General features: G+C 46.8%; 2 protein-coding genes and 1 long non-coding RNA gene across 5 annotated transcripts in view; 2 read left to right on the forward strand and 1 right to left on the reverse strand.

Annotated features, from left to right (window-relative positions):
* Positions 1-21072, forward strand: part of LOC144113090 (uncharacterized) — a 39338-nt gene extending 18266 nt beyond the window's left edge. The window contains exon 6 of one of the 2 annotated variants that reach the window (XR_013310608.1): positions 20854-21072. This is a non-coding gene — a long non-coding RNA (uncharacterized LOC144113090). Of the gene's footprint in view, positions 1-73; positions 254-20853 lie in introns of those variants that run through there. The other variant, XR_013310607.1, reaches the window with a different exon arrangement.
* Positions 13493-27483, reverse strand: part of LOC144113089 (uncharacterized) — a 67858-nt gene continuing 53867 nt past the window's right edge. For both annotated transcript variants that reach the window (XM_077646012.1, XM_077646011.1), the window contains exon 2: positions 13493-17517. In XM_077646012.1, coding sequence (XP_077502138.1) covers positions 17078-17517 — 440 coding nt within the window. In that variant the 3' untranslated portion in view covers positions 13493-17077. The remainder of the gene's footprint in view (positions 17518-27483) is intronic.
* Positions 23909-27483, forward strand: part of LOC144113088 (uncharacterized) — a 21479-nt gene continuing 17904 nt past the window's right edge. Inside the window, exon 1 of the mRNA XM_077646010.1 lies at positions 23909-24018. The gene's annotated coding sequence lies outside the window, so the exon portion shown is untranslated. The remainder of the gene's footprint in view (positions 24019-27483) is intronic.

Here is a 27483-nt window from a genome sequence, read left to right on the forward strand (position 1 = left end):
GCCATGTAAATAATGTAAATAAACCCTCCAGTAACCTTCCTCCCATCATCCAAATCTTTTAACTCGTTGGCAGTCCTGTCCTGGTGGTGGCGGTGCAGTTCGGAGCAAGTGTCGTTCCTGACCTGTGGTTCCGTCAAGAGCGACTCCGAACCACCATCCAACACTGGGATGTAACTTCTTGTGGGTGATGTCGTCTTTTTTGTGTATTTTTTTTCTGGCGTAAATTAAAGTGCCTCTGGATTGTCTCTTGAAACCTGCCTTTGTTTCTCGTTTCTCAGGATTTCTCATTTTCGTAGCCATTGCAACAGGGGCACGTGCAACGCTTAAGCCCACTCAACACGAATGGAACTGCAATGGCAGTTTTCATCCAAAGGCGAAGTCGTTACTACCTAATTGACCAATAAGAAAGTGAAACTGATTAAATGAGCGCAAAACAACCATTAAATTGTGTACCCTCCTAAGAAGTAGCAGAATGCGAAATAAAAACTAGGGAGGCAAATTCACAACTTCCTTTTGCATCTGATTGGATGCACGATGAGATGCGTTCGCTCAGGTGCAGTGTTTCTTTATGAAGTTTTGTTCATTCCTATGCAGCCAGGTAACGTAAGCACGCTCATCTATCCATCGCATAAAGCGAACTACTGTCTGCTGGGTGACTCACCAGCACTATCACATAGCGGACAGTGATAGACTAGTTGATAGAAGCGGAATGGCGTGTACAAAGGCGCAATGAGAAGATAAAATGGGCAAAAAAAAAACTACATCCTGCATGCGTTACGACACTTCTGAACAAGCGGCTTGTGTCGAAAACGCTGCGGCTGTGCAAGGGTCAGCTGTACCACCATCTCGCTTTGTGGTCTCGGCATTTGGGTAGCCTCAGGAAAAGCCCCTTTCCTTAGAGTGAAACATACAGGAAATTCATATTGGCTGCATGATAGTGATGACTGCAGCCACTAAAATTGGTCGGAATTCAGCTATACCATGATGCTCGGGCCTCTTGCCTTTGTAGCCTCTCCTTTCTTTTCTCACTTCTGAACCCTCTGTAATGCTTGCTAGGGATACCGCATTAAATTTTAGGCGGTCTAGTTTTGTGCTGGAATGAAAGTATAGACACCTAATTTTGGTGGCATCTTTTCTTCTCTACAGTGATGCAGAAGACACTACTACGCATGAATCACCATGTGATATTCGCCTACGACTGCTAAATAAATTATAATAGATTTTTTTCTCTCATGCTGTTTCGGTTTCAACAGCCAAACGATGGCTGTGACCTCTAAGAGTGCTTTTGTGTCACGTGAGGCATGGAAAAACATCAGTATAATTGCTGCTTCATCATTTTATTTTACTGCAGCACTGAAGCCAGCCTTCCTCAAGAGCCGGAATGACAACGAATTTAGAAGCAGCGATTGCAGTTTTTCATGTCTCACGTGACCTGTAAGCACACTTTGTCGTCACAGTCCTCAATCGGCTGTTAGAACCGAAACAGCGTGAGAAAGAAATGCAATTATAAATTATTTAGCCTCGTAGGCATATACCAGGTGGTAATCTATGAATAATAATGCCTCACGCGACATTACAAACAAGAAAACACGCTCCCAAAAGTTGGGTGTCTATACTCCGTTAAGTCAAGTAAAACCACATCGTTTTTTGTTGTTGTTGTTTTTTTTGCTGAAGCTAGCGGAAAGCACTTTCTTATTTTTTGTTGAAATGGTACACTTGACGGCGACGCCCCATACCATTGCTCCTCGGACGCGACAACGTCATATGTCTCCCTGCATCAGTCCCCGCTTGACCAGCACGGCGTGCGCCTGCTGCAGGTGCGTGGGCGCTATGTGTGACGTAGGGGACGTGTTGGGAGTATACCATCGCTTGTGTCTGGAGTCTTTTGAGCTCGAATTTGTTTCACACGGCTGCCGGACCCGCAAAGGGTGGGAGTGCCAAGGTATTATTCAGCTAAAGGTTATAACAGCAGTGCTGCCGGGGAAGGGACACGCCATGGCATGCCTTCCCAAAAGATGCTATGCTATGAAGAATGGATACACGTGGCGCAGCCTTCGCGACAAACCTTCTAGGTCTGAGTTTTTATCGCGGCAATTTATTCTACAGTGACTATGACACAAATCTTGCTCTGTTGCATATCCTTGACAGCGTCTCAAACCTGACGCTTTACCATGCACAATGTCACATACAGACGTGAGTAATATATGAGAGTAAACAAGCGTTCGGCACAAAACTAGGAATTTTCAGGTAATTTCTTCATTAGATTTGAGAATGATTTCTGCATATCATATGCGAAGAGGACAATAAGTTAAAAAATCTCGCTGTCACACATAATTATGCAGCAATAAATAAATGAATGCCCAGCCATTGTTCCTGCTCATATTGCTCACGACTGTATACACTTGTGAGGGAGGCGTGCCTGAAGACCTGCAGCCAGGCAGAAGGGAGCGGTATTAGCGGCGAATTCGCGATAGCATGAGCGCTAGATCGTCGTCTTAAAGGTCAGCTATGCACCATCTCGCAGTACTATAGGTGGCAATGTTCCATAGAAAGCACAAGACCGAAAGCATGACAGCCGCGATTTGGCGAAGAGGAGACGTAAACAACATGGAAATTACAGGTCACATATAAAGAGCGCAAAGTATGCTGAAAAAAAATGTGCACTGTGTGGCATATGTTGAGTGCGCGTAATTACAGAGAAGATCACTAAAAACGCGGCAGCATTCGTTACATGCATATTTTCCTTGTTAACAGGCAGTTCGGAGGTATTTTCACTGTTTCAGGCTTCTTTCTCTGATTCAAACACCCTCCGACGGTTAAATCGACTCGGATAAGATGCAGAGCAGAAATACACTTTAACACGCTCGTCTTCCTCGGCGAGATGAGCATACGCAAATATAAGAAAAATTGAGCGGAGAGCTTTTTCGCTCATGTCCGAGACAGTCCGAAAGTGACATCGGCGGTGTTATTACGTAACAACGTCGACAATTTACTAACGGGGCCAATTTCAGGAAAATCGCGTGCCACATCCTGTTCGTGCGAGTTACGCACCCAGGTGTGGCAGCGTACTATAGTAGCAATCCTCCAGCCACAAAAACTCTCTACTTACGTGATGTAGAAGTCTTATTTCAAATCTCCCTCCCTCCACCCCCATCCCGGCATCGCGGCTGCCATCTTTGTGTGGCTGAAGTAATGAAGGAGAAGGGGAGGTCTGATTGCAGTTTATTGCTGAACAGTGTTGTGGAAGTGCACTTTGTAACTATCGGATAACAAATATGTTTCGGCAGAGACCTTATTTTCAGTATGTATGCGCTTGTGAGCATTGTTCTGTCTGCTAGGGATTGTTCATTTGTTTCTACATAAAGACTATTTATCGGAGATGTTCTGCACGCACCAATTGAAAGACGACCTAAGTTGTGAACTAGGTCTAGTCGTTTCAAATATAACAGTCTGGCTGAACCATAGACTATGCACCCGTAATCTAAACAGGAGCGCAATAGGAAGCAATAAATCTGCAAAACGCAAGTTCTATAGGAACCCCAGCGTTTTCGGGAAAGTACCTTGAGTACGTTAAGGGTTCGAGATGCTTTAAGTTTTTTACGTAAGGTAGGAATGTGAGCATTTTGTCAAATGTTATGCCCAAGAACTTGTTTTCCTGTTTTACTGGTAACACAGCTTCATTCAAGTATAGTGTGGGGTCACTCTGTAAGCCTTGTTTGAGCTAGAACAGCACAATTACTGATTTTTATGGAGAAAACTCAAATAAGTATCTATCTGCCCTATTAGCCAGTTTATTTACAATCATCTGTATCTGACCCTAGCATATTGATACTCTGGAGGACATACATGCAATTTGTAAGTCAGCTACATAAACTGAATACATATTCGACGTGGGGATCACTTTTGCTATGGAGTTAATTTTTACTATGAAAAGCGTAGTACTTGGAATGCACCTCTGAGGCACACCATTCTCATGGATGAAAGTTACTGAAAGGGTTGTACCAAGACGAACTTGGAATGAACGGCCTGTTAGAAAGTCACTCAAACAGTTCAACATCCTGCCGCAGATGCCTAGGTCTGCTAGGTATACGGAGTATGCCGAACCTCCAGTTGATGCGTACGCCTTCTCCATGTCAAAGAAGGTCGCAAGAAAATGTTGTTTGTGTATGAATGCCTCCCGAGCTGTGCTTTCAAGACGGACAAGATTGTCTGTGGTGGAGCATGCTTTTTTGAAACCACGTTTATGTACGTCTAGAAGCTGGCGAGATTCAAGAACAAATGTTAGTCGAATGTTCAACACTGTTTCAAATGATTTTGCTACGCAGCTGGTAAGGGCAATAGGTCTATAACTACTGAGATTTGGTGATGATTTTCCATGTTTTAAGAAAGGTACTGTGATAGCTTTTTTCCATGCTTCAGGTGTCTTCCCTGATAGCCAGATTTTGTTGTAGAATTCTAACAGTGCATCAACGGCGGCCTCGGAGCGATGCGCAAGCCAATTATAGTGTATGTTATCTTGGTCTGCTGCTGTCTGTCGAGATATAGTACTGTATTTAGTTCTTGTATTGTTAAATTGCCTGTTATATTCTTTGTTCATGCCTGCTGCACTTGTGGGAAGTTTGCTTTACTGCTAGGGTTTTGGATTTCTGGAATGTGTCTGTGTAGTTGGTGGAACTGGAAACAGCAGCGAAATGTTGACCTAATATATTGGCTTGTTCTCCTAAAGTTGTCTTAGTATCTGGCACTGACAACAGAGGAAATGTGAATGGTGAGTTGTCACAATTAAATTTACGAACCTGCTCCCATAAATTCTTCGAAGAGACCAAACTGTTGATCGAAGAAATATATTTCTGTCAGGAGCTTTCCTCGGCGTTTCGACGGACGTAGCTCGTTATGGCTCTAGTTTTTTTTTTTTTTAATGAGTAGGTTCTCTGCCGTGGGATACCTAGGAATACACTCCATGCTTTGTTTTGTTTCTTTTTTGTGGCTGTGCATTTTTGTGTCCACCAAACCTGTTTTTTTGTTGTTGTTTTTTGTACAAGCCCTGAAGTTTGAGGGGTAGTTATTCTTGCAGCAGGGGTTATGCAAGTTGTGAATCTTTCATTTATTTCAACGGTGCTGCGCTCCTCATAGAACCCTTTGTCTAATGTGGCATGGGTTGCAAAAAGCGACCAGTCAGCTCGATGGAACTTCCAGTGATGTGGTCTACGATGATAGGTGCTGACGATGATGATTTCATGACTGCATGCAGGCAGATGATCACTTCCTTGGCAGTTGTCTAAAATATCTCAAATCATTAAAAACTGAACGTGGTGTGAAAGCTAAATCAAGACAGCTCATTTTGTCTGAGCTTGGGCTAAAGCAAGTGGCCTTTCCTGTGTTAAATAAGCATGTATTGTTGGAAAGTATAAAACCTTCAATTTTTGTCCTCTGCTGTCGGTCAGTTCGCTTCCCCAAACAGAAGAGTGAGCATTAAAGTCCTATACAACAAGATATGGTTCTGGTAGTTTTTCAAAAAGGTCATCTAGTTCTTGGATGGGTACTGTGAGGTTTGGTGGAATGTACATACATAGCATACCGTTATTATTTTGTGGTTGATGACTCTGACCGCAACGGCTTCAAATTAAATTTTTAGTTGCATTTCCTGTGCTGGGACGTCGCTCTGTGTAATGATTGCGAAGCTGCCTGAAAGCCTACCAGCTTGTTTTCGGTCTCGACGAAAGATGTTGTATTTCTTCAGGATTTTCTTGTGCTCTGCACCTAGATTGTTTTCTTGGAGACACTAGCTACAAGTGACATTGATACTAATATATCTGTTATGTCGGTAAAGTTTTTGAAAAGTCCTCTACAGTTCCATTCAACTAGAAAAGCCATATTTAAGTTTTTTTTTAGGATTCCAATGAAAAAGTTATCTGCTGGGTCCGTTCTCCGGGCTTTATCCTTCTTTGCACGCTCCAGAGAGCTGTGCCGCCCCTGCAGCGCAGGTCTGCTGGGACTTGCATTCATCACCTCGCTCGAGGCGCTGGAGGCCCGCAAGGAGGCTTTGGGTGTACGGAATTCAGGCCTCCGGCGACGAGTAGGAGAGGCCTGGTTGTCCATCGCCTCAAGGGACAGAGACCTTTTCGGGAGATGGCAGGGCCGCCTTTGCTGCCCAGCTGCCTGGGGCATGGGTGGCCCTGCCGCAGTCTTTGCCCGGGCAGTGGCCAGAGCCCAGTGTAGTGCACCGCTCCCATGTACCACATCGATGCAGTTCGTTTTCGCTGTAAGTAAGAGAGTGTTCTTTGTACACACTATTTGTCTTGGTGCCTCTTTGAATTATACGCCTTCTTTGAACTTCACAGTTATGATTTCTTTTTCTATTTTTCACGTTGGACAAGACCTTGAATATGCAGGGTGTTCCCCTTCGCAGTTTGCACAGTGCATTGGAGCTTCATAGTTTTCGAATGAATGATCTTTAGAGGCGCATTTTGCATGTTTCCTGGCCGCCACAGCTCTGAGAGCCATGGCCGAACCTCTGGCAGTTAAAGCATCGTCGAGGGTTAGGTCACATTAATTTTCAGATAACCTACTTCAATTAAGTCTGGGAGAGTACTATGCGCAAATGGTCAGAACTAAATGTTTTGTCGAGATTTCTTTGCCCTCTTTTCTTATTTTGATCCTGTGAACATCAACGTTTTGTTCAGCAAGCCCTTTTTGATTTCTTGTTCAGTGAGGAGGAGGAAGTCATTTCCTGAAATTACACCATGGACTGTGTTGAGGGATCGGTGGGCAGTAATGGAAACAGGTATGCCCTCCATGGACGCAATGTTAGAAAGTTTTGAGTGTTGAACGTTACCTCGGAGTTCGGGCTAGAGGTCTCCACTGGCCATTTTTGTGACCTTGTAGCCTAAGCCCAAGGCACCCGTCGGGCACTTTTCGACAATGAATGGGGAGATTATTCTATCGGATTTTTCTGTTCACTATGTATCCCATGAAAGTTTAGGAAACTGCTTGTTTTTCTGGAGGAACTGTTGAGTTACATCAGTCCGCCCACTTTTGAGAGGGCAGTCATTTGATGAAAAACGGGGAGCCATAGAGAGTTTGTTTTTCGGCTACGGTGCCAGTCACCCGCCATAGAGCCCAACGAGGGGACGGGACAGGAACTTGCAAGCAAGTCCTGTCCACGCCTGCTGTACACCCTAACTATAACCAATTATGACACAAATCAGGGAAGTATAAGCTGCGATATTACCGTAAAGGTATCTTACAATTTTGCAGTTTTCAAAATTTTTGTCCGAAATTGCTGGACTTGCTCAGCCTTGGGCGCACTGGGCCTTTTGTATGCTGAACGTGAACGTCACCACTGGGTACAGTCGGAGCCGAAAGCTGTCCACCAAAAGCTGCTGTCCTTTCTGAGAGTTCTGGTACCCTGCTCCCAAGCTACACTACCTACACCTGCCATTCGCCATATTATGGTTTCTCCCATCCCATGGCTATGGCTGCCGTTTCGCTGAAATCTGTTGCTGCGTCGTGATGCTGACAGTCCCTTGTTTACATCCACTACCTCGAAACGTATTTCATGCTCCAGACCCCTCATATCTTATTTATTAGTAACGTTCCGATGCAGCACATAACGTTACTGAAACTTACATAACATTTTTATAGCATTATTCGAATGCACGGTGCTACCCGGGTCGCTTCGCTTCTCAAGTAGCAACCGCCGCAGCAGCTGAGTGGTTATGACGCTCGGCTGGTGACCCCCAAAGACGCGGGTTCTATCCCGGCTGCGGCGGTCGAATTTCAATGAAGGCGAAATTTTTACTTCGTCTCACAGGTCGTTTACAACACTGTGAGTTAGAGCGCTGTCATCCAATCAGGGCCAAGGAAAATAACAGATAGTTCGTCAAATATCTGAGCAGTGTTGTGACCGTTTGTCAAACAAATATTTCAGTAATTGAAAAGGTAGTTCAGGATAATGTTTTGAAACCACAGTGAGTGTTTCATTCACTGGTTAAGTTAGGACCACTTCACTGCAGGCCTGCTGCGTAATAATGCGCAGCCATTCATAAACATGGCGTCCGTCGAGTGGGCCGAGTCTCCTCGTTTCGTAGCGTGTGAATTGTTTTGCAGCACGCGCCATTCTGATTGGTTCATATCGTCGCAACCTTCATAGCGCTGCGAAAATATTGTGAGGTGTGGTATGGCGTCACCTTTTCTTATTCGCGCGTAGCTGATGCTTCTTCCATCACTTCATGCATTGTCTCAGCTGGTAGTTTTCTCACCTTTGCTCATGTATCCCTCCAACCATTTCTGTTATCCCTTCTTCACACATGTGCATGTTCGAGACCACTAGCCGCTATTACTCCATCCACATCTCTGTTTTATCCTCACTTTCTTTTCCTCTTTCTCCTTCACATGATAGTTTTCTGCTTCCTCTTACTATCATCATCATCAGTAACTTTATTTCCACACGCGGGGCTAACACTTCTGCTCTATACGGCAGCCAGGATCCCGTAGGCGCTGGCGGCGTCTTCGGCCGCTTGGATTATCTTTGCTTGAGTCTCCGGGTCAGAGCTTAGTATATAGGTCTCCCACTGCTCCTTAGACTTTATTAATAGTGCTCCAGGGGGAGTCCGAAGGTATTCCCATATTATGTGGTCGAGCGTGGCCCTAGCTTTGCATCTTTTACATTGTTCTGAAAATTGTTCCGGCTATATGACGCTCCACATAGCCGGACTGGGGAGTTTGTAGGCGACGCCAGCTGACGGCCTGACTTTTACTGAGTGATCTGGCGGCCGGCGGGTGCCTGGCTCGCTCCAGTCTGTAGTGTTGGAGGATATCTCTGTATGACCACAGGCAGTCGCGCTCCGTGTACCCTTCAACCAGCCCACCAGCTCTGAATGTGAATCCTCGAGCTAGTTCGTGGGCTGCTTCGTTTCCGGCTATGGCGGCATGTGTGGGGGTCCAGAGAACCTGAATATGTCTGCTTTCTCTCATTGTCTGCACGATTTGTCTCGCTGCGGGAAAGATTCTCTCTCTGGCAAAGCTCATCACTGCCGACATTGAGTCGCTAACTATGGTCCTGCAGTTGTGCTTGCTATGGCTAACACTAAAGTAGTTTCTTCTGCTGTCTCTGAGTTGTTCGTGCGGACAGTGGCACTAGCAATTAATTTAGCTTCTGCGTTGACTGCGGCAAAAGTCACCCTGCCGTTGCTTCCGTCGACTGTGTCTACGTAGACCACGTCCTTCGAATTTCGGAGGCGCTTCTCTAGGGCCTCGGCTTTCTTTTCCCTGCAGTCTTTATGATTCACGCACGGGGTGCATGTGCATGGTGGGATCATTAGTTTTTTCCACACTTCTCGCGTCATGTCGACTTTTCATCCCCGCTGGCCTTCGTACGAGATGGCCAGCCTATCTAAGATATTCCTGCCAGTGGGGCTGCTTGCCAGTCTCTCGTATTGCGAGATCCTGACTCCTAATATTTCCCCTAGGATGTTATTTACTCTTAGATTGAAGAGTCTGCACTGGCTCGGAAGGGGAGTCCTAGCGCCTGTTTGGTGCATCTGCGTATGATGGCCTCTATCTTTTGCTTCTCGTGGCATGCAAAGTTTAGATACGGGGCAATGTAAGCTATCTCACTGGTGACAAAGCCCTGAACTAGCCTAATCAGACTTCCTGCCCTCATGCCAGAACGCCTATTGGCTATTCTGCGGATGAGTCTCATGGTTTGGACGGCGGCACCCTCTAGTCTCTTGATCGTCTCCGGATTAGATCTGTTCGCTTGTATAAACAGGCGTATAGAACTCTGATTTTGTCAACTTATGGGATGGCGAGTACACCCGCCCCGAGGCAGATGTCCGGGGTGGGGGGTCTTTTCTGCGCTAGGCGCGGCAGAGGAGGAGCTGTGACTTTTGCGGCCAGCCGATTTTAGTCCCCGGGGCTCTACCATTCCTCAACTATTTGAATGGCCCTTTGCAGGGTCTCCTCTATCTGGGCATCACTGCCTTTAGCTATCCACAGCGTGGTGTCGTCTGCATACAGGCTGCGATTACGGTCTCGTATGGCTGCAAGCTTCTTGGGGAGTTTGATCATGGCTACACTGAAGAGAAATGGTGAGAGCACTGAGCCCTGTGGTGTCCTCTTACTACAGGCTCTGCTTGCCCTTCTTTCTCTTTTACCACGCCGGTGGACGATTTAGCCTAGCCACGTTTGTCACCTACCGTGTGTTCGCAATTTTTTTTTTACAAAATGGCCACCATGGAAAGTTTTCTTTCCGGAACTTCTCCTCTATGGCAGCCTTTTGGTCTTATTCCGCCCTATACAATTCAGTTCGTGGTCGTCTGGTGCACTCAGCAAGCTTCATCTGCTGGCTCTGTACTTATCTCAGGTTTCTCGCCATATCTAACTGCCTATAGACATACTGCAGCTCGACACCCTTCACATTCCGAGTCTTGGTTTCCTCTACTTTGAAGTCCGCACTGTGCTCACCACATTTCAGCGTCGTAAACATTTTCGCTATCACTAGAGCCCGCCTGTTCACGGTTATCGATCTTTGTCACGGGCTACACAGAAATCATAAACATCTGCATCACTGCCTAACGCAAACTCCTCCAGTTCCCTGCAATGAAAAAAAAATGAAACATAACACTCCACATTAAACGCTTGGCACTAAAATAAGGAACACAGAAAAATTGCATGTGCATGCACAAAAATCGTCGCTTTCTTGCATCTCGCCCTTCAGTAGGACCTCGTGGGTCCTGAACTGAAAGTCCTGATTTTTGGTGAATAAAACAGTGCTCAGAAGGTGACTTCTGAGCGATCTTCTTTGCTCCTTCTATCGAGATGTGATTCCCACTAACAGCGGCTACGGCAGTGGACCAAAGTAGCGCAGCTTCCGAGGCGTATGTCTGTAACTGCTGCGTTTGCACGTCTATACTACGGACATTGGGCATACAGAGCTAGCCAGAACGCTATTGGCGTGCACTTACATGGGAGCCGAATAAACACATGCTGTCTTTCGTCTTCCTGTTCTAGGTGCTCGGAACCATCAGGTTCCCGACAAGCCACTTGGGCTTTGACCCAGTGACGGCCAGATCCTCTTCTCCTTCTTCAGCCTGGCTGTGACGCGCATGCCGTTTCAGACGGTGTTCATAATGGCACTGGGCGTCGCCACGTCGACCGCCTGTATACACTTGCTTGGTGGGCCAGTTCGATGCTTATCGTGCCCAGAGTACAGCTTGGTGCTGCTCTTATGCGTCACGATACTCGTGGTTACAATGGTCATGTACAGCGCCCGTCAAAAGTATGCAACCCAAGGGGTTTTTTTGCTTCGAAGCTGTTTAGCGTGGCTCCCTAGCACATCAAGCATGCAGTAGAAACCTTCGGGGAATTGAGGGCTGAAAGCCATTCCTCTTTCAAGAGATTACAGTCTCTGAGGATACATAACAAGGCATGCTACAGGCCTCACAAGCAAACCCCCTGGGCTGTATACTTTTGATGGGGGATGCACCCGCCGACAGCACTGGAGTTACGAGCACGGCGGAGGAGGCGGTAACAGCGGCAGTATAGAGCCGCCGCCAACGCCGCCTCCGCTGCAGCAGCAGCTGCTGCTGTTTCTTTGAACAAGATCGTTCTGACGCAGTAATGTCGTAGGCCACATTCTTTGCTCGCTGCACTCTGTCGCTCTGTTCACCTTAAACGCTAACAGCTCTGCAACATGGAGCTCCAGAGGTTTTAATCCCGTCAGTCGATGGGGAAGGGTGCAGCTTTGTACTGAAAAGGAGTGCACACAATTTACTACGCCTTGTAAGGTATGTTCGTTGTACCCACCAGTTCGCTTCTTCAGAAGAACGCTGCTCTTATGCACGGGCAAAAGTTGCTGACGCTGTAACATTGGTAACGGAGTTGTAATTTATTACCTGAAAAGTAATGGATTCGATACAGCCTGCAGTGTGATGGAGGTTAGCGGAAGTCAGAAAATTTGTTTTGGTAAGTGACGGTTGTGCAGCAGGTAACGATAATAAAAAAATTACAACTGTGCGTGAATCTAGAATATTAATTACAGCTGGATGAATTTGCGCTGCGGACCTATAGAGTTGTACATTCGCACTCTAGGTATGAAACAATTTGCGCTTGCGTGCGAGGGCCAGGGAGAAATTAGCAGCGTGAACAGTGAACGTGTTGCATTCTGACGGACGCGGTTCTGACGAGGGGTACTGCAAAAGTGCTTAGTCAAATTTTACACCTCAATTTGAACTAAAGGTTCCACAGAGTCTCTGATCTTAGCTACAGCCACACGCAGGAATGTGTTAACGGTGTTCAGAGCTCCTATTCCAGGCGATTGTCTTGCTTTCATACTTGTTTTCTCCTCAAGGGCACTGTTGTGGGCTTTATTTGGTTCGACATGACAGAAAGGGACAGCGCGGACACAGGACAAAGAAAGTGAACGACGCAGGCACTGTGTCGCTCGCCTTCTTTAGTGTCTGCGCTTTCCCTTTCTGTCTTGTTCTCTTCTTTTCCTTTTCTTGCCCCAATATTTCTCTATGCCTCCTCTGCGCAGTAGTGGTTTCATGCTTTTCTTCTTCCCATTTATGAATTATTTTTTCCAGCTTTCATTCCTGCCGCAAATATTGCATTTCCTGCCCAGTTCTTGACCGGTCATCCAGGGGGTAGGTGCTGTATTGACCTTGAGCACAGCCACTGAAATGGTTCCAGCGACTGGTTAAATAGTGCGAACAAGAACAGATGTCTGCCTTATAGACGACTCACGAACACGGAGGAACTCGAACCCCCATCATGGTTTCTTCCGCCACTTGATGCGAGGGCAACAAAGCCTAGACTCTCGCAGCTTCCTCTCAAAAGATGAAGACATCACCAAAAGATGATTCGAAAGATCATTGAACAAACCTCACGAAGGGACGCGCAATTCACCACCACATTCAACGTCAGAAGGACAATGGTGGTAGTGACTGTAGTAATACTTCAGATGACCACTCGGTTATGAGGACGAGGGAACGTCAAGCACTAGTTGCTTAGTTTTGTAGTAAACGGTGTCTATGCGATGGTGGTCTTACAATGTCCCAGCGTTATCAACGAATGCACATTGAATCTAGTTTCTGGTGTCAACATCGACACGCTTTTAACTGTCTTCTATTTTCATTCGCTCCGTGATCCTGGCCTATTTGCTCCCAGCACTCGGTGCTGGGGTAGTGGCTATGCGCAGTATTTCAGGTTATCATTTTGCACCCTGGCTAGGTTTTCATAAATGACTGCAAGAAAATCGTGCAACAGATCACACTGATTGCTACGAGCGAGGTCCATATATTTTGAGTTATGTTCAGAAACATTTATACATTCCATACAACAGGGGGGAAAAAAACTTGGAAAAGCACTACCGATGTCGTAAGATTTATCGCATATTTCTCAAAGCTTATACCGCATTGGCATGGCCAAGCAAGACACCAAACTTTGCAACCATTTATACTTTATTTTTTTTCTGTAACAGAAGACAGTATAAACAGAGTATTGTTTATTAATACTTTGCAAGTAGAATAAAATGACATGGTTCACAATGTCTAACTCTCTTCGCCACAAGCAAATCTTCAAATTTTCCAGACAGCGGTAAAGTGCCACACGCAAAGCACATACATCTTTGGCTCTTGCAAACTTGTTTTTCGCCTTCACAATCACTGAAAGCGTGCTCCTGCGCGACATGATACTTAGATGCCACTCTACTTTTTGCCATCTTATTCACCATCATCTACCGAAGCCAGTTCCATTTGCGCAAACAGTATATCGTTTTTCCTGCTACAGCACTTTCACTGGCAATCGCAGCGGCATACATCACGCTCAACAATGTTGTTGTGCGCGACCTTCGGCCACGAATTCCAGCTTTGACACACTTTGACATCACATTCTTCACACGTACTGATACCTTTCACCGACGTGACAGAGGTAGTGTCTTTAATAAGATCAAAACAGGGCAGCCCTGAAAGCGGCAGCATTATACCCGCTTCCAATGGGGTGGAAGAGCGAGGTAGAAAAAGAGTAAAAAGAAATAAGTGATAATATAAGATAAAAAATCTAAAACCTACTGACAATTCAACGCTAAGTTGAAGGTCACAAATACGCATACATCGACAGAACAAAAGCTGTATCTATATCTATATATGTGTATATATATATATATGTGTAGTATATAAAGATTCGAATACTAGCTAAACACAAGGAATACAAAAGCCTTCCAATAAAAATCACTAAAGCATGCAGTTGAACACAATATTGTTGACTCGTAATGAGAGAATACGCATACCAGCTCTCTGGTTTCTGTCCTGTTCTTTTCAACATTAGCTTAGAGGTATGCTTCCGTACATACAAGCTGTTTAATACGCCTATTTCTTTTTGTCTCACATGAATAACCACAAATCCGTCCATTTGCCGGTGCTGAAAGCAGGAAGACTGCAACCAGAGATGCTTTCAATGAGCAACATTCACTGACTCAGCCCCTTCCAGCTGACCGGGAAGTGCAGCAGTCGGAGTGCAGGCAGCTTGTATGTTAGGTTAGTAAGCAGTAGGGTGCAGAGCGGGTTGGGTATTCCTTATAGGGATGCTTAGGGAAAGTTAAAGGCACTGTTCTATGTGGCCGCTGGGCGCACGCCACACAAAAAGTAGGAAGGTCTACAAAAAGATCGTCCAGCTGCCACGTTTAAAAGGATGAATATTAGTTATTCCCGTTTCGTCAGTTGAGATCATACTTTTCCTCGTTGATGTCAGGAATAAGAAGCCGCAATTTATATCCCTCACGCTCGCCGCACGCAATAATATTGTGGCCCTGGATTTCGACGCTACACATGAATCACAACTAATAGTATTGGAAGCACCTTCCAGAAGACCTGTGCCTAATTAAGACTAACAATGTGGAACTTATGCACCCAAAAGAGGCAGTGGCCGAATTAGCGGCGCAGCATCACACTGGACACAGTCCGCCGCGAGCATGACAGCCCGAAATCGCGATGTCAGAATGAGGGGCATGCTGCGAAATGGGGCGCGCTTTTGGCACGAACTTTCAGGCACCGACGAGCCATCACTAGCTAGCCTAATCAGGAATCATCAAGCATTTAATATTTATACATAACATGGTAAAGTTAAGTTTTGTACTTTTGGCGTGTTTCGGAAACGAAACTACTTGAAAGACAAGGTACCATACGCCATCCATGTCAAGAAATCAGCCTGAAGATCATGAACTCCAACACCGAAGGGCCGACGGGGAGGGAGGGGGGGGGGGGGGGGCGATTTGGAGAGGCAGGGTCGGCTCCCCCTCCTTACTTCACTTACATAGGGTTGCTCTTTGCCAATTTCAATCAGATAAACAGCTTAAACAGCTCGAAGCCCACCCCCCACCCCGAGCCGCCCTCTACCCATAGCTCGGAACTCACTCAAGGAGTCGGACAGGCGGGCAGGACATGGAAAGAGATGAACCGAACACGAGCGCGAGGACCATCAGCTGAGGTTTACTTCTAAGGTCGCCAAATATAAAGCAGGAAAGCAATAAATCATACAAAAAAAAGAACGAGCGTACATTCGCAAGGGTTCAAGACAAAGTAAAAAGCCCATCAAATCGCCCACTGCAGTGCGTCGCCCGCGCGAACAAGCTCAGGGCGCGGAAGAAGTGAATGCACTCAAACTTATTACAGGCGGTTTAGTAGCTGAAAGGGAGGCTGAGGCCAAACCCAAGTTGCCTGTGTCGATAAAATATTTCGTTCTAACGACAAGGAGGCCGTTTTCGCTGAAAACGATGCTTTCATAAGGACGAAAAAGTCAGAAAAAAAATACAGGTCCCGCTATCACTGTCTGATTTCACAAGCAAAATGCGGAGCAGCGGCATGGTTTTTTGCGCTCGAATCCCCGAGGATAGGCTGCACCAGCTGGTATTCGCTTGAAAAAGGTGATCACGCGGTCCTTTTAGGTGGAGAGAAAATTCTTGAATGCAAATGCTTAGCAATAAATACGCCTTTTGCTGCACTGATTTTTGCTAAAAACAAAAATGGGACACAGTTCTCCCTAGCGTTCTTTTAAGGCACGTCACGAAGGTAACGAAAGGCGAGATATGCGACGTTAACCAGATTAATGAAGAACAGGCAGTCAAGGTGTGAGGGAGGTGGAGCAGAAGCGAACAGCAGGTAGGGGGCGGGATAGAGAGGGGAGGGACGGAAAAGGAAGGGAAGAAGATTGTAATCTCGAGAGCACGCTAAGAACAAATAATGCCAAAAAGGGAGTTCTGAGCAGTGGTGGCGGGGATAACGGAAACAAGCTAAACGAAGTTATTTTCGAAGAAAGCCTTGTGATATGTCTTCAACCCCTGCGTATGCCCGTTTTCTTCTCTTTGTATGATTTCTGCTACATTTTGCCGTGTTCGGAATAAGTGTGAGTTAGCTCGCATTGTGTCAATGCCTCCCTCCGCTTTGTCTTGAAGCAGTTATTAACACGACCGGGCGTCAACTAGCCCAACTCCCCATCGTCGTCAAGCTCTCAGTTTGATTACTCTCAGATGACATTGGCACAACGCTTGCTGTATCCACTGCAATTACGCAGAAGTTGAAGCAAAAATGCCCTATATGACTGGACGATAACGTCCTAAATGCTTGCTGTTCCCCCGTTGGGGTGTGAGATGTCAAAACTTGCGGCACCGGTTTGCCAGCGAAGCGGCGATGCTTGAAAGAACTAGACTTGTGACCGGGCTCAGCCATGGCTGGAGTCGCTTTCTGCGAGCTTCCGCGCTGTATAAGGCACCAAATTGTATGAACGTCGTTGCATGATAGTTTCTAAGGGCAAAAGCACCGACAATGAACGCAAGATATGAGCAAAATAAGAACGCGGGTGACGTCTGTGTTCTTTACAACGCCTCTATGCTTTGCCAGTGCGTTTTGTCAGTGTTTGTACTCTTAGACGTCTCATGCCGACTACCATAGCTGCTTCCATTTCAGCCTTCTCTCTTTCAGACGCGAGTTCCCCCAGGACGGAGCCAGCTTAATCACAAGTTCACACAAACATGTACTTAGAAAATGAGTCACACAACTTCGCCGCCTCTCCGAACTGGCCGTTACTTCTCAACCTCCACGGCGGTCGGCTGCGGCTCGTCAGAAAGCAAGCGCTCCGATTCCACGTTACCCGGCAGGGATTCCTTTGGCGCGGTATTGATGCAGATCGCTTCGGTGTAGTCGGGGGGCCCGTCAGGCTGCCTGATCATGACCGCCTCGTACGGGGGTGGCGGGCCGAAGAGAGAGTCGTTACCGTCCGCGTCCGAGGCCGGAGCAACGGGCCGGAGGCGCCGGCCCATGCACGTCCGGTAGATGCTGTAGGAGGCGCAGGTAATCACGATCAGCATGACACAGCCGATGCTGATGAAGTAGTAGCCCTTGTGCACCAGCGATCCCATGAGGGCGGAGACGGCCACCAGCGTGAACCAGAACATGTTGAATGCGTACATAAAGGCACGGGGCAGCCCCGGGTTCGCGCCGCCCAGCATGAAGTAGCAGCATTCTGCGAGAAGGCACGAAAACGACTGCGATTAGGCCACCAGTTATAAACAGGAAAACTGTTGTTCAGCATGCCAACAAGAAATGTCTCAGAAAAAAAAACAAAATTATCATCGGCGAGAGTCACGGACATTTGAGCGATCCAGAGACTGCCTTCTTGTTCCTCACCTGGCTGAAAAACGAGCGTGGCTGTATTTTTATTACTGTGAGCCACGAGAAGTATCCATGAGAGTAAAGGCCTGCTTTCTGTCGCATGTCAAGATAAAAACAAGCGGTTGATGTTGATTTTAGCTTCTGAGACAAGACAACCATCCGCGGAAGTAATCATTTTCAAGTCCGGCTGCCGCTCGAGCCGTAACGGAGGCGCCAACCACCCTTGTGATGTCGGCCGCGTGGAGAGGAGGAAATATCCAAGCATTGTCTATATAGGTGGCATCGGCTTACCAGCGCGACGTATGCGCTGATGCCCTACGTCAATGGGAGCTGTTACCAACGGCAGATGACCAAATGGAATGGAAAGGAAATAGATCCTTACAGGATACGGCCCCAGTAAGTCGATTTGGCGGGCTGCACAGTGGTGGTGAGTTATGCTAGAAGAGCGTTTCAGGGCTTGCTGGGGCCGAGAAAGTCAGCTTCACTTTCCGCTATACCCCGTATGCAAGACGAGATAGGTTCCACATCGCTGTAGCTAGGCCGGAATAACCAAGCGCAGTGTTATTCTTATCACATATGCTTTCTTCTTCTCCATGATTGGCTCAAATTCACCGCGATGGCTTATCGTGAACGATCGCGGTGCAGCGGATGGTGAAAATCGAATGGAGGGGAATAAAACAGTCTTACGTATTATAATTAGCTTAAACCTACGCCAAAGTAACTGTGCTAATTTTGTTTCGCACCGTAATTTTCAGGATTATGTGCCCTTACCCAGAGGCATATGAATTTATTTGGGGAGGGGAAGGGTACGTTGACCCTCCTTTTTCGTGGACGCATCTGAAGACCCGCTTCCTAAAAAGTCTTCCGAAATGCCCTTTTCCTTTACTTTTCGGACTGGAAAAAGTGGACGAAAGAGAGAATGTCGAGGATTATTTCTGGAGCAATGTTTTCCTTTCAGCGCAAACGGAATATATTAAAAAGAAAGGAAAAGCATCGGAACGACATTTTCAGTCACACGTGGGGTCGGGTCATTTCTCACTTTTCTGATTGTAAATCGTACATGTCGGAGGCACACTCGGGGAGGCGCGCCGAATGGCGAGGATCGTAAGATGAATCGGGCCCATGCTGCGACGAACGCATCATGACGCCTGCACTATATACTCTCTGTCACACATTTCTAAAGAAGCAACTCAGAGGCGCAGCGTCTCACTGTTTAAAAGGCTAATGGTAGTCGGCAACTTATAGAAAGTGCGGACGACTGCGCAATTAAGCAGCCCAAATACCACAGCCATCTGGCCGTTAAACGGCACGACCGAATTGCTCACCTCATGGCGCGAAACCCGCGCTCCAGTCACTACACGCTTTATTTGTCTGCTTTTAACGCGACAGCCTAAAGGGTCCCGTTCAGCGGACAAACCACCGTAGTTAGCGGTGGCGTGTCGAGAAAATCGTGACTGGTCGATAGGGCCGTAATGTTACAACCACATGACGCTGCGCGGGAAATTCTAACACCCCACAAAGATCATATACAACAGTGATGATGTTACTACACAATTCTGCATTGGTCTACAAGATCATGACGTCATTCCACCACCATTACGTAGTGCCTCGGAAGAAAGAAAAGCAACTGCACTTAAATGAAAAATGGTCGAGCCGAGACTCGAACCGTTGCCCCTGGGGCCGTGATCCGGGCATGCCACCCCTCGACCACTGAGAAACGTTCGTTCGGTTTGGTTAAAGGGAGACCTTGTGTGTCTTGTGGTAAACTGAAACCGATAATAAAAAATAAAATAACAGTGTTCTTGTCTGCGGAGTGATGTGTAAAGAGGACCCCGAGCTGCAGAAGGGACCCATTAACGCTGTGCTGTCTATCGCGTCATACCCTTGCAGCGAAGCTTAACTGACTGTCCCCCGAACTTTTTCCTCCTCACACTACTCCCCTCACTTCTCTCTTGTTTGGGTCAATGTAGCTGTGTCTTCACCCAGGCTTCACCAAATTTCGAGAAGAGCAACACAGTGAAAACACACGCTAGCCGTGTAGCGATCGCCAACACACTGTGCAAGAACTTTTCATCGACGAAAATAACACGCTGACACCCGACTGTCTGCCACAGTCAGTGGTCGCCGCGTTTGATCAGTGAAAGAAACTACAATGCCCACCAACTTCGCTCCTAACTTTAATATACATTGACCGTAAGGTAGGTTGATCAATTCCGTGCATGCACAAAGTAGGTCTGTGGAGCTTAACCCTGTAATGGTCGGCTTATCACTTGGGATGCAGAGGGTAGAAATGGAATTTAGTTGTCATATGTGTTCGCAAGAGATTATCACGTCCTCCCAGTATTCCCAAAACCGTATTGCGCAAGAAATGTATGAAAGTAAAGAGGAAGTGTCAGCTGCCAGACTGGTGGGAGGAGTGTTCGGAGATCACTCTGCAAAAGTTAACTCTGTACTGGCAAATCCAATGGAAATTTTCACAGCCGCACTGCTACATCAGAGCGTTGTGTAGTGTCGCTGTTGATTTGCTGTGTGCGCCTCAGTACCTATGCGCAAATTTATACTTTTTAGATGTAACGAAAATAAATGATTTGTTAGACTCATTGCCACAGTATCATGCTTTCCTTATAATTATGCGATTTTTTTCATATCTGAACTATCGGGGCCAGAATGAACGAAATACTGAAAGTCCAGATGTTTTATCAGACGTTTTAATTACCTGGGAATCAGAGAATTAGCGGCTCGAAGCTGCACGTGGGCTATGGGAGAGAGCGTAGTCGAGGCCTTCAGATTAGTTTCCACTACCTAGGATTCTTTAACCTGCAGTGAGATCGCACAAGCACACGGAAGTGTTTTGCATTTCGCCTCCATCGAAATGCGGCTGCCGTGTCCGGGATTCGAAACTCCGACCTTGGGCTCATCGGGCGAATGCCAAAGTCACGGAATAAACACGGTGAATCGTAACTGCACTGAAAAACAAAAATTGGTAGAGCGGCCGTTGTGTGTACGCGTGCAAGGGCTGCTTTTGAGTGAAACTCAACTTTCACTAATTTTCGTGCAAGAAACAAGTTGCATAATACAAACCCGAAAAACCGCCTTTACCAAATGTATCCATCCAGTGCACACAGCTGAAGGTATAGTGCATGAAAAGCAGCAGCTATATTGAAAACGTATACTTCTTTCTGCCCAGATGATTTGATCATCAGTCCCGTATGCGGGAGGTGCGGAGTTCGATGTCCAGTGCCGCCGGGTACCGTGCGACCTTTCCCCTGATTTGGTGCTCGGCTTCATCGGGGAGAAATGTTTGGAGAACTAGACTTTGACATCACCTTGCGTACTGGAAAACACTTTGTGTGATGGCGCCCTATGGTCAAGCTGACCTTGTACCATTAAAATCCATCATTACCTTTATCATTATCCTTTTTTATTCTTTTGCAGCCATGTTGCTCCTCGAACCAGGATTTGGTCGAACAACGCGAGGTAAGCCCCCCTCCCGCAACAAAGGCACTTATCTCGAACACGTATGCGGCACATACGGTGCATATGTAAGTGCGTGTGTGAAGTTCGCAAGAGCAGAACATAATCCTCTGCGTTGCCCCATCGAAGATGAGGCACGCGCAGCACACGGCTATTATGCTCGTCATCGAGATGGAACCTGAGTCGGCAGAAGGAGCAGGACGAAAGGACGCAATTCAGGAGACGCGTCGTCATTGCACTCTTTCCTGTCTCCCTTATCTTTCCATGGCATGCCCGGCCGCGCGCCAGCGCTGGGGCGTTGAGGGCGGCTTTTACTCTGAATCGCCTTGCTTCTGCCAGGCGTCGCTGCCTGTCAGGCGGGCGGCGACAATGCAGCAAGTAGCTGCAATCAACAAAATGAAAGGTACCAATGGCTGCCGCTGTCAGCGGCCGTGCCAGAGGAACAGTGCGTCGAGTGCACAGCGGGGAACACGGCGTGGCGCTGTAGCGTGCTGCCCAGAGAAAGCATCTTTTTGTTAGGTGGAAGTAAACTGATGGGCACCAGTCCCCATGGCGGCAGACTCGCGTGAAAACATTGTAGGCAAATGCATGCGAATTTTTTTCTTCCTTTAGTTATCATTTTTGACCTCTAGGAGCAACGCAGAGGGAGCCATGACGCTTCTAACAAATGCGGGCGAGCACTGATAGGCTCGCAGGTTACAAAAACAGCTCCTAGGCTGAAAAATACCCATGCGTGTCGAGCACAAATTAAATGGGAGCAATCTAACATGAGAACGCGATGAAAATATCCACGAAATTCAGAGATCAGCTGCACGAAAGAGATGACTGAAGAGAACGAGTTTATCTTGGATACTGAATCGAAAGCAGCAGAAAAAGCAAGCCTCTTGTCCTAACACAGAATGCATTGCGTTGTTTTGTAAGCTTATTTGCATTGTCTCAAAGCAAATGGCCTTAAAAGAAGCCTAGATATGCGCGCAGCCAGTTATGACGCCGCCGAGTTCGAGTGCTTTTCTGAATGGGTAATGCTGATGATCATGGATTTTTATGGCGCAAGATAATCTAGGGCCAAAGAGCGCCATGGCACAGGGTACTTTTCGTCTACTCAAGGTGGGGTAAAAGACCCATTTCCCAAGCATTTCACCCTAAATAAGCCGAGCACCATACCTGGGGAAAGATTGTACCCATTGTATCACTAGTGGGTACCTGACGGCACTGGGGATCGAGCCCCGCACCTTCCGCATGCGAGGCGGATGCTCAACCACTGGGCCACCGCTGCGGTCTGAATGGGTAATGCGTCCGTAGTAGTAGCTAGGAAGCGAGGAGTGCAGACTGGCTACTCAAAGCAGGGATGGCCATTACAGAATTACGGCATGAATATGCTTTGCATTTATTACTATTACGACGTCACCTGCCTCGTGTATAGAGGCATGGCAGACCAGCTACTTGCCTGTGAACCACAAAATAATATTCGCAATAACAATAATTATTTATGACGAAAGGAAAGGCGCAGTAACTGCATCACTCAGGGTGGATCCCCGAATGCCGCCGTGAGAGAAAGGACACGTGAACGAAGGGACACGTGAAAGCGACGCCTTACGCAGGAGGACTCCGGATTAACTTCGACCACATGGGGTTCTATAACATTCGCTGACGTCGTGCACAACACAAGCCCCTTTTTGCATTTCGACTGCATCGAAATATCGCAAAAACGGGTACCACGCTAAGAACGAATTCATTTTTCCCGCCACTGTGACCGCCGCATCTTTCCCGCCGCATAACCAGCTCATATTAATATCGTGCACAAAACGCAAAACCTCATTATTACTGAGAGCAGAAACTTCTCTTGTATGTACATCTCTTTGAATCTGGCCTCAGGCTTAGCGACGTCGAAAGCATCGTTTTGCGAGCGAAAGCCTCCAGCACAGCCCGAAGATTCGTCGGTCGGACAAGCATACTGCGTATACGTTACGCGGGCGCCATAACTCGAGTGGGGGATGCAATCGCACACTCCTCTCCATCGGCCCTGGTCGTCGCGGTCCTTGGCACTTGGCTTTCAGCGGTCTCCGCCAGCGGCGCATGCGCGCGATGCGTGTTTTCTATACCACTGCGCAGTCGCTAAGACGCGAGAAGTTTTTGGCTCTTCCGCTCTCCGCATCATCTCCTAGTCTCCCCGCGCGTCTCAGCACGCAAGTGTCAGGCAAAAAAAAACGAGCTTGCTCTCCAGAGGGGCTGGCGACTTTATGCAAGCGTTGCATCATAAGTGGCACAGTCAAACAGTGACCACGAAATCGACAGACGCCGATAATTGTTTCATTTAAATACGAACTTCGTTACGTCAAGCACTCAGTACAGCTGTGCATAAAAAAAAAAAAAAACTTTTGGGGAAAAATAGAGGACTGAATTTTTTTTTACTCGCCTTTAACGAACAGCGCGATGATATATAGGTCACAGAAAATTTGGCAACACAGGCGATTCCCGAACTGCCCGGTCATTGGACTGATTGGTGTACGGCACAAAGCACCGACTGTAATGGGGCTTAGCCCTGGCTTGGTGTAACGTTTGCCGGCGCGGGCTTTAGCGACAGTTGGCGTTCACATTTAACCTAATCTGCGAGCGCATTTAGGGTGTCCTGGCCTCTTTCGCGGACACCAGGATATCGCCTGAGAAGGTAACCGTAACCGAGAATGCGCGGTTGCCGTGCAGTCATTCAGCGGCGAATACACGCGGGTCGAAGAAGAGGAGGAAGAACCTAACGTAAGCCCCCACGTGCGGAAGCGCGCAATGTAGCCGCAGCCTGTCGTGCAAGCCCGATGACCTGAACACTCCGAACGGGGCCTCCTGCGGACGACCAGGCCTGCCACAGCCAGCTAGCTTGGCGGTAAGCCGCGTCTCACGTCCTAGGCGACATTACATAGATGTCACGACAACGGTCTCACAAAGCGCGCTTAAAATGTGGGATGTAGCGTTCCGCCCGTTGTTTTGTGCGCAGTATCAATTGCAAAAAAAAATTTGATCAACTCAAATGTCTCTCGGAAAAGACCATAAAATGCCATTATTTATGCATGACTACTGCATGCAGAGGCACGAACGCGCAATGGAGCGACAGCACCTGCACCGCAACTAATTTCCATCGCTTGCTACTGAAAGACAAAAATAAAATCAGCAAAAAGATGAAAAGTTGGGCGCTGATGTCGCTGACGCAGCGTCAAGAGTTTGTTCTAGAAACGCATTACGCTTCATCTAGCACGATTCGGGCGCTCACGCACCCACAAGTTCACTGGAACTTGGACACTGATCCCCTGTTCAGAAACACTGACATGCGCCCTCCTACGCCCATTTACCCAACATTTTTTTTTTTGGCCAAAAACACATATATGCCCGCGTGTACCACCGCCCGCAGACTCAACTCTCGCGCGCGTGGCTTGAACTGACATTTGGGCCGCTGAGCTTCGGCCACATGATCGGAGAGCATGCTAGGACGGGCTCCAGGGCACCCGATATCGTCAGCCGCCGCAAACGCACCGTGCAGCATGCTCCAAGGTTAAAAGAATGAACACCTGCCACGCTAAAGTAACTGACACCGATGGATTAATGTAACATTGTTCACAAAAATCAAAAATCGGAGAACTGCATTATGGTGTGCGGATGTTGAAGCGACCACGGTATAATTTATAGGAGACTCTAGAAAAGGGAGGGGACGGGGTTAGTTTTTCTGCGGAAAAAAACTGGTGTCCGTGCAGTTTTCCCCAGAAACATCCCTCGCTTGAGTCAGAGGCAGGGGCGATCTCCTCCCTCTTACCCTTTAAATGCCTCGCTGCAAGCAGCTTGGGTATTGGGCAGCTATAAAACGCTTATAAACTGTTTTCTCTACTGCTAGCCTCTCATGTGAGGTTTCTTATTGCGGCTTGTCACCGTGACCCGTGGTTTGCGACCAAAACAAAGCGCACTATTCTTAAAAAGAAAGACTACACAGAGGTGCCATCTGCACAGACACAGAGGGCGATTGGACCTCTTGTCATGCGTGCTCTCTAAGCCTGAAAAAATAAAGGAAGCTAAAAAATTTATAATCATGGCATTTCAATTATGATTCGATCAGACCCTAAGCACTTTTATAAGACCCTAAATCCCCATACCACTTACGTTCTTCCGTGTCTCGGTTCAGATGACAAGGCGCTTGCTGCATCTATACTGGCGGATCAATTCAAATACATTTTTCAGGTCGGTTTTCACTAATGAGGATCCTATATTAGGAACTGGTTCATCGCAGTGTACTCGGCTGATGACACGAAAGACGCGGGTTCGATCACAGTCGCGGCGGCGCATTTTGATGCAGGTGAAATGGTAGAGGCCCGCGCACTGTGCGATTTACAGTGCACTTTAAAGAACGCCACGTGGTCGAAATTATCCGCAGCCCTCATAGCCTGAGTCGTTTTTGGACGTTAAGCTTGATAAACCAAACCAAAAAAAATCATAGCAGTGTAAATTTGTACACTTCATGGCTGACAGAATAATTTCATGTACAGGGTTGAGTGCGCTCTATACCGTCAGTCTGTCAACTCAAGCCCTGGACTCGATGGAATCTCAACTAAGCAGCTGAAACTCACCGAAGCATTACCGGCACCTCCGCTGAGCAAGTTGTTCCAATAGTCTCTTTCGACCGTAAACTTGCCAGAATATTTTAAAAAGGCTCACAACATTCCTGTTTTCAAGTCAGATGATAAAAATACATGTTATAATTCATATTTTCTAGCGCTTAGTGAACACAAGGGACAAGAACACAAATACACAGGACGTACAGTTGAAGACTAGCGTACGTCCTGTGTATTTGTGTTCTTGTCCCTTGTGTTCACTAAGCGCTAGAAAATATGAGTTCAAACAATATCCAACTAGCCCAAGTTTCTGCCTTACTAAATATCATGTTATAATTATAGGCCTATTTCCCTCACCTTTGTTCGATGTAAGCTAGTAGAGCATATCAATCCATTCAGTATCATGAGATACCTTGCCACCTTTCACCCAATTTCCCTTAATCAGCACGGTTTTCTGCGTGGGCTTTCATGTATACACAGCTATTTGAATTACTAACAGATCTGCATCACTTCGTTCGCTCACATTTGCCGCTCGATGCCCGTTTCATTGATTCTGGTAAAGCATTTGATCGCGTCTCCCACAATAGATTAATTTACAGGCTTACTAATTAATTCACCCCCACCGTCATAAAATGAATCAAAAATTTTCATCTAACCTCGTTCTACCGTTCGTAATTCATATATGCATCTACATCCCAGTGCCAGTCAAATCTGGCGTCCCGCAGAGCTCCGTCCTGGGGAAGATTTAAATACTGTCTCAGATTAGTGCCCAAGGTTGCTAATGAATATTAACATCGGCAAGACAAAAGCCGCAGCATTCACTACATAACGCCAGGTCTACATATGCAATCACATCAATAATAACGCCATTATATCTGGCGCTAAATGCCTCAGAGTGTACATAACGCCGGACCTAACATAAAACACACACATTCACTTCTACATCTAGAGCCCTGGTGTTCTTATAATAACCCTCCACCAAGTAACGCTGAAACTAAAGTTATTGCTTACACCACGCTTGTAAGATCCCAACTGGAGTATGCATCCATCATTTGTCATCCCCATCAGACACATTCAACAGATTCCATTGAATCACAGTGAAACAAAGCAGTTAGATTTTTTTGCCCACGATTATTCACACCTGTCTAGCGTAACAAACTTGAAACACCGTCTAACTTTATTGCCCCTTCATACCAGAAAACGGAATGCGGTCCGGTCTTATTATGCGTTAACTATATCATGGTTCCTCTTCCTTCAGTGAAACATTTCTTCGTCCGTCCTACGATATGTCATTAAGTTTGGATCACCTTTTCAAGATTAAGGCAATATTTGCGGGAACAGGCTATCTTCGCACGAACTAGCAAATTTAAATATTAGTCACTACTTGCCATTTCAGGTTGGTACAGTTTGCCTAGAGAGGTAGCTATGATCGCTGACCACTCGTCCTTTGTTGACGACCTTGAAACGTTGTCGTATTAACAGTTATTTTATCGTTGTGACGCAATATTTATTCTCAGTGTTTTTTTTTTACATGTACGATGTTGATTGCGGTGGAGTACTGTTCGCATCCTTGATATGTTGCAGTATGAACAGTTTTTTTTTCTCGTTGTAAGAGCATATTTATTCTCAAAGAGCTTCGTTTTTATTATTTTTACAAGCACGCTGGTGAAGCGTGCGTACTGTGGTGAAGCGTGCGTACAGACCGTGTGTGTAACAATTCGCGAAATTCCGTTTTGCACCCCCCCCCCCCCCCT

This window comes from Amblyomma americanum, chromosome 1, assembly GCF_052857255.1.
Source record: "Amblyomma americanum isolate KBUSLIRL-KWMA chromosome 1, ASM5285725v1, whole genome shotgun sequence".
Classification (NCBI taxonomy): Eukaryota; Metazoa; Arthropoda; class Arachnida; order Ixodida; family Ixodidae; genus Amblyomma; species Amblyomma americanum.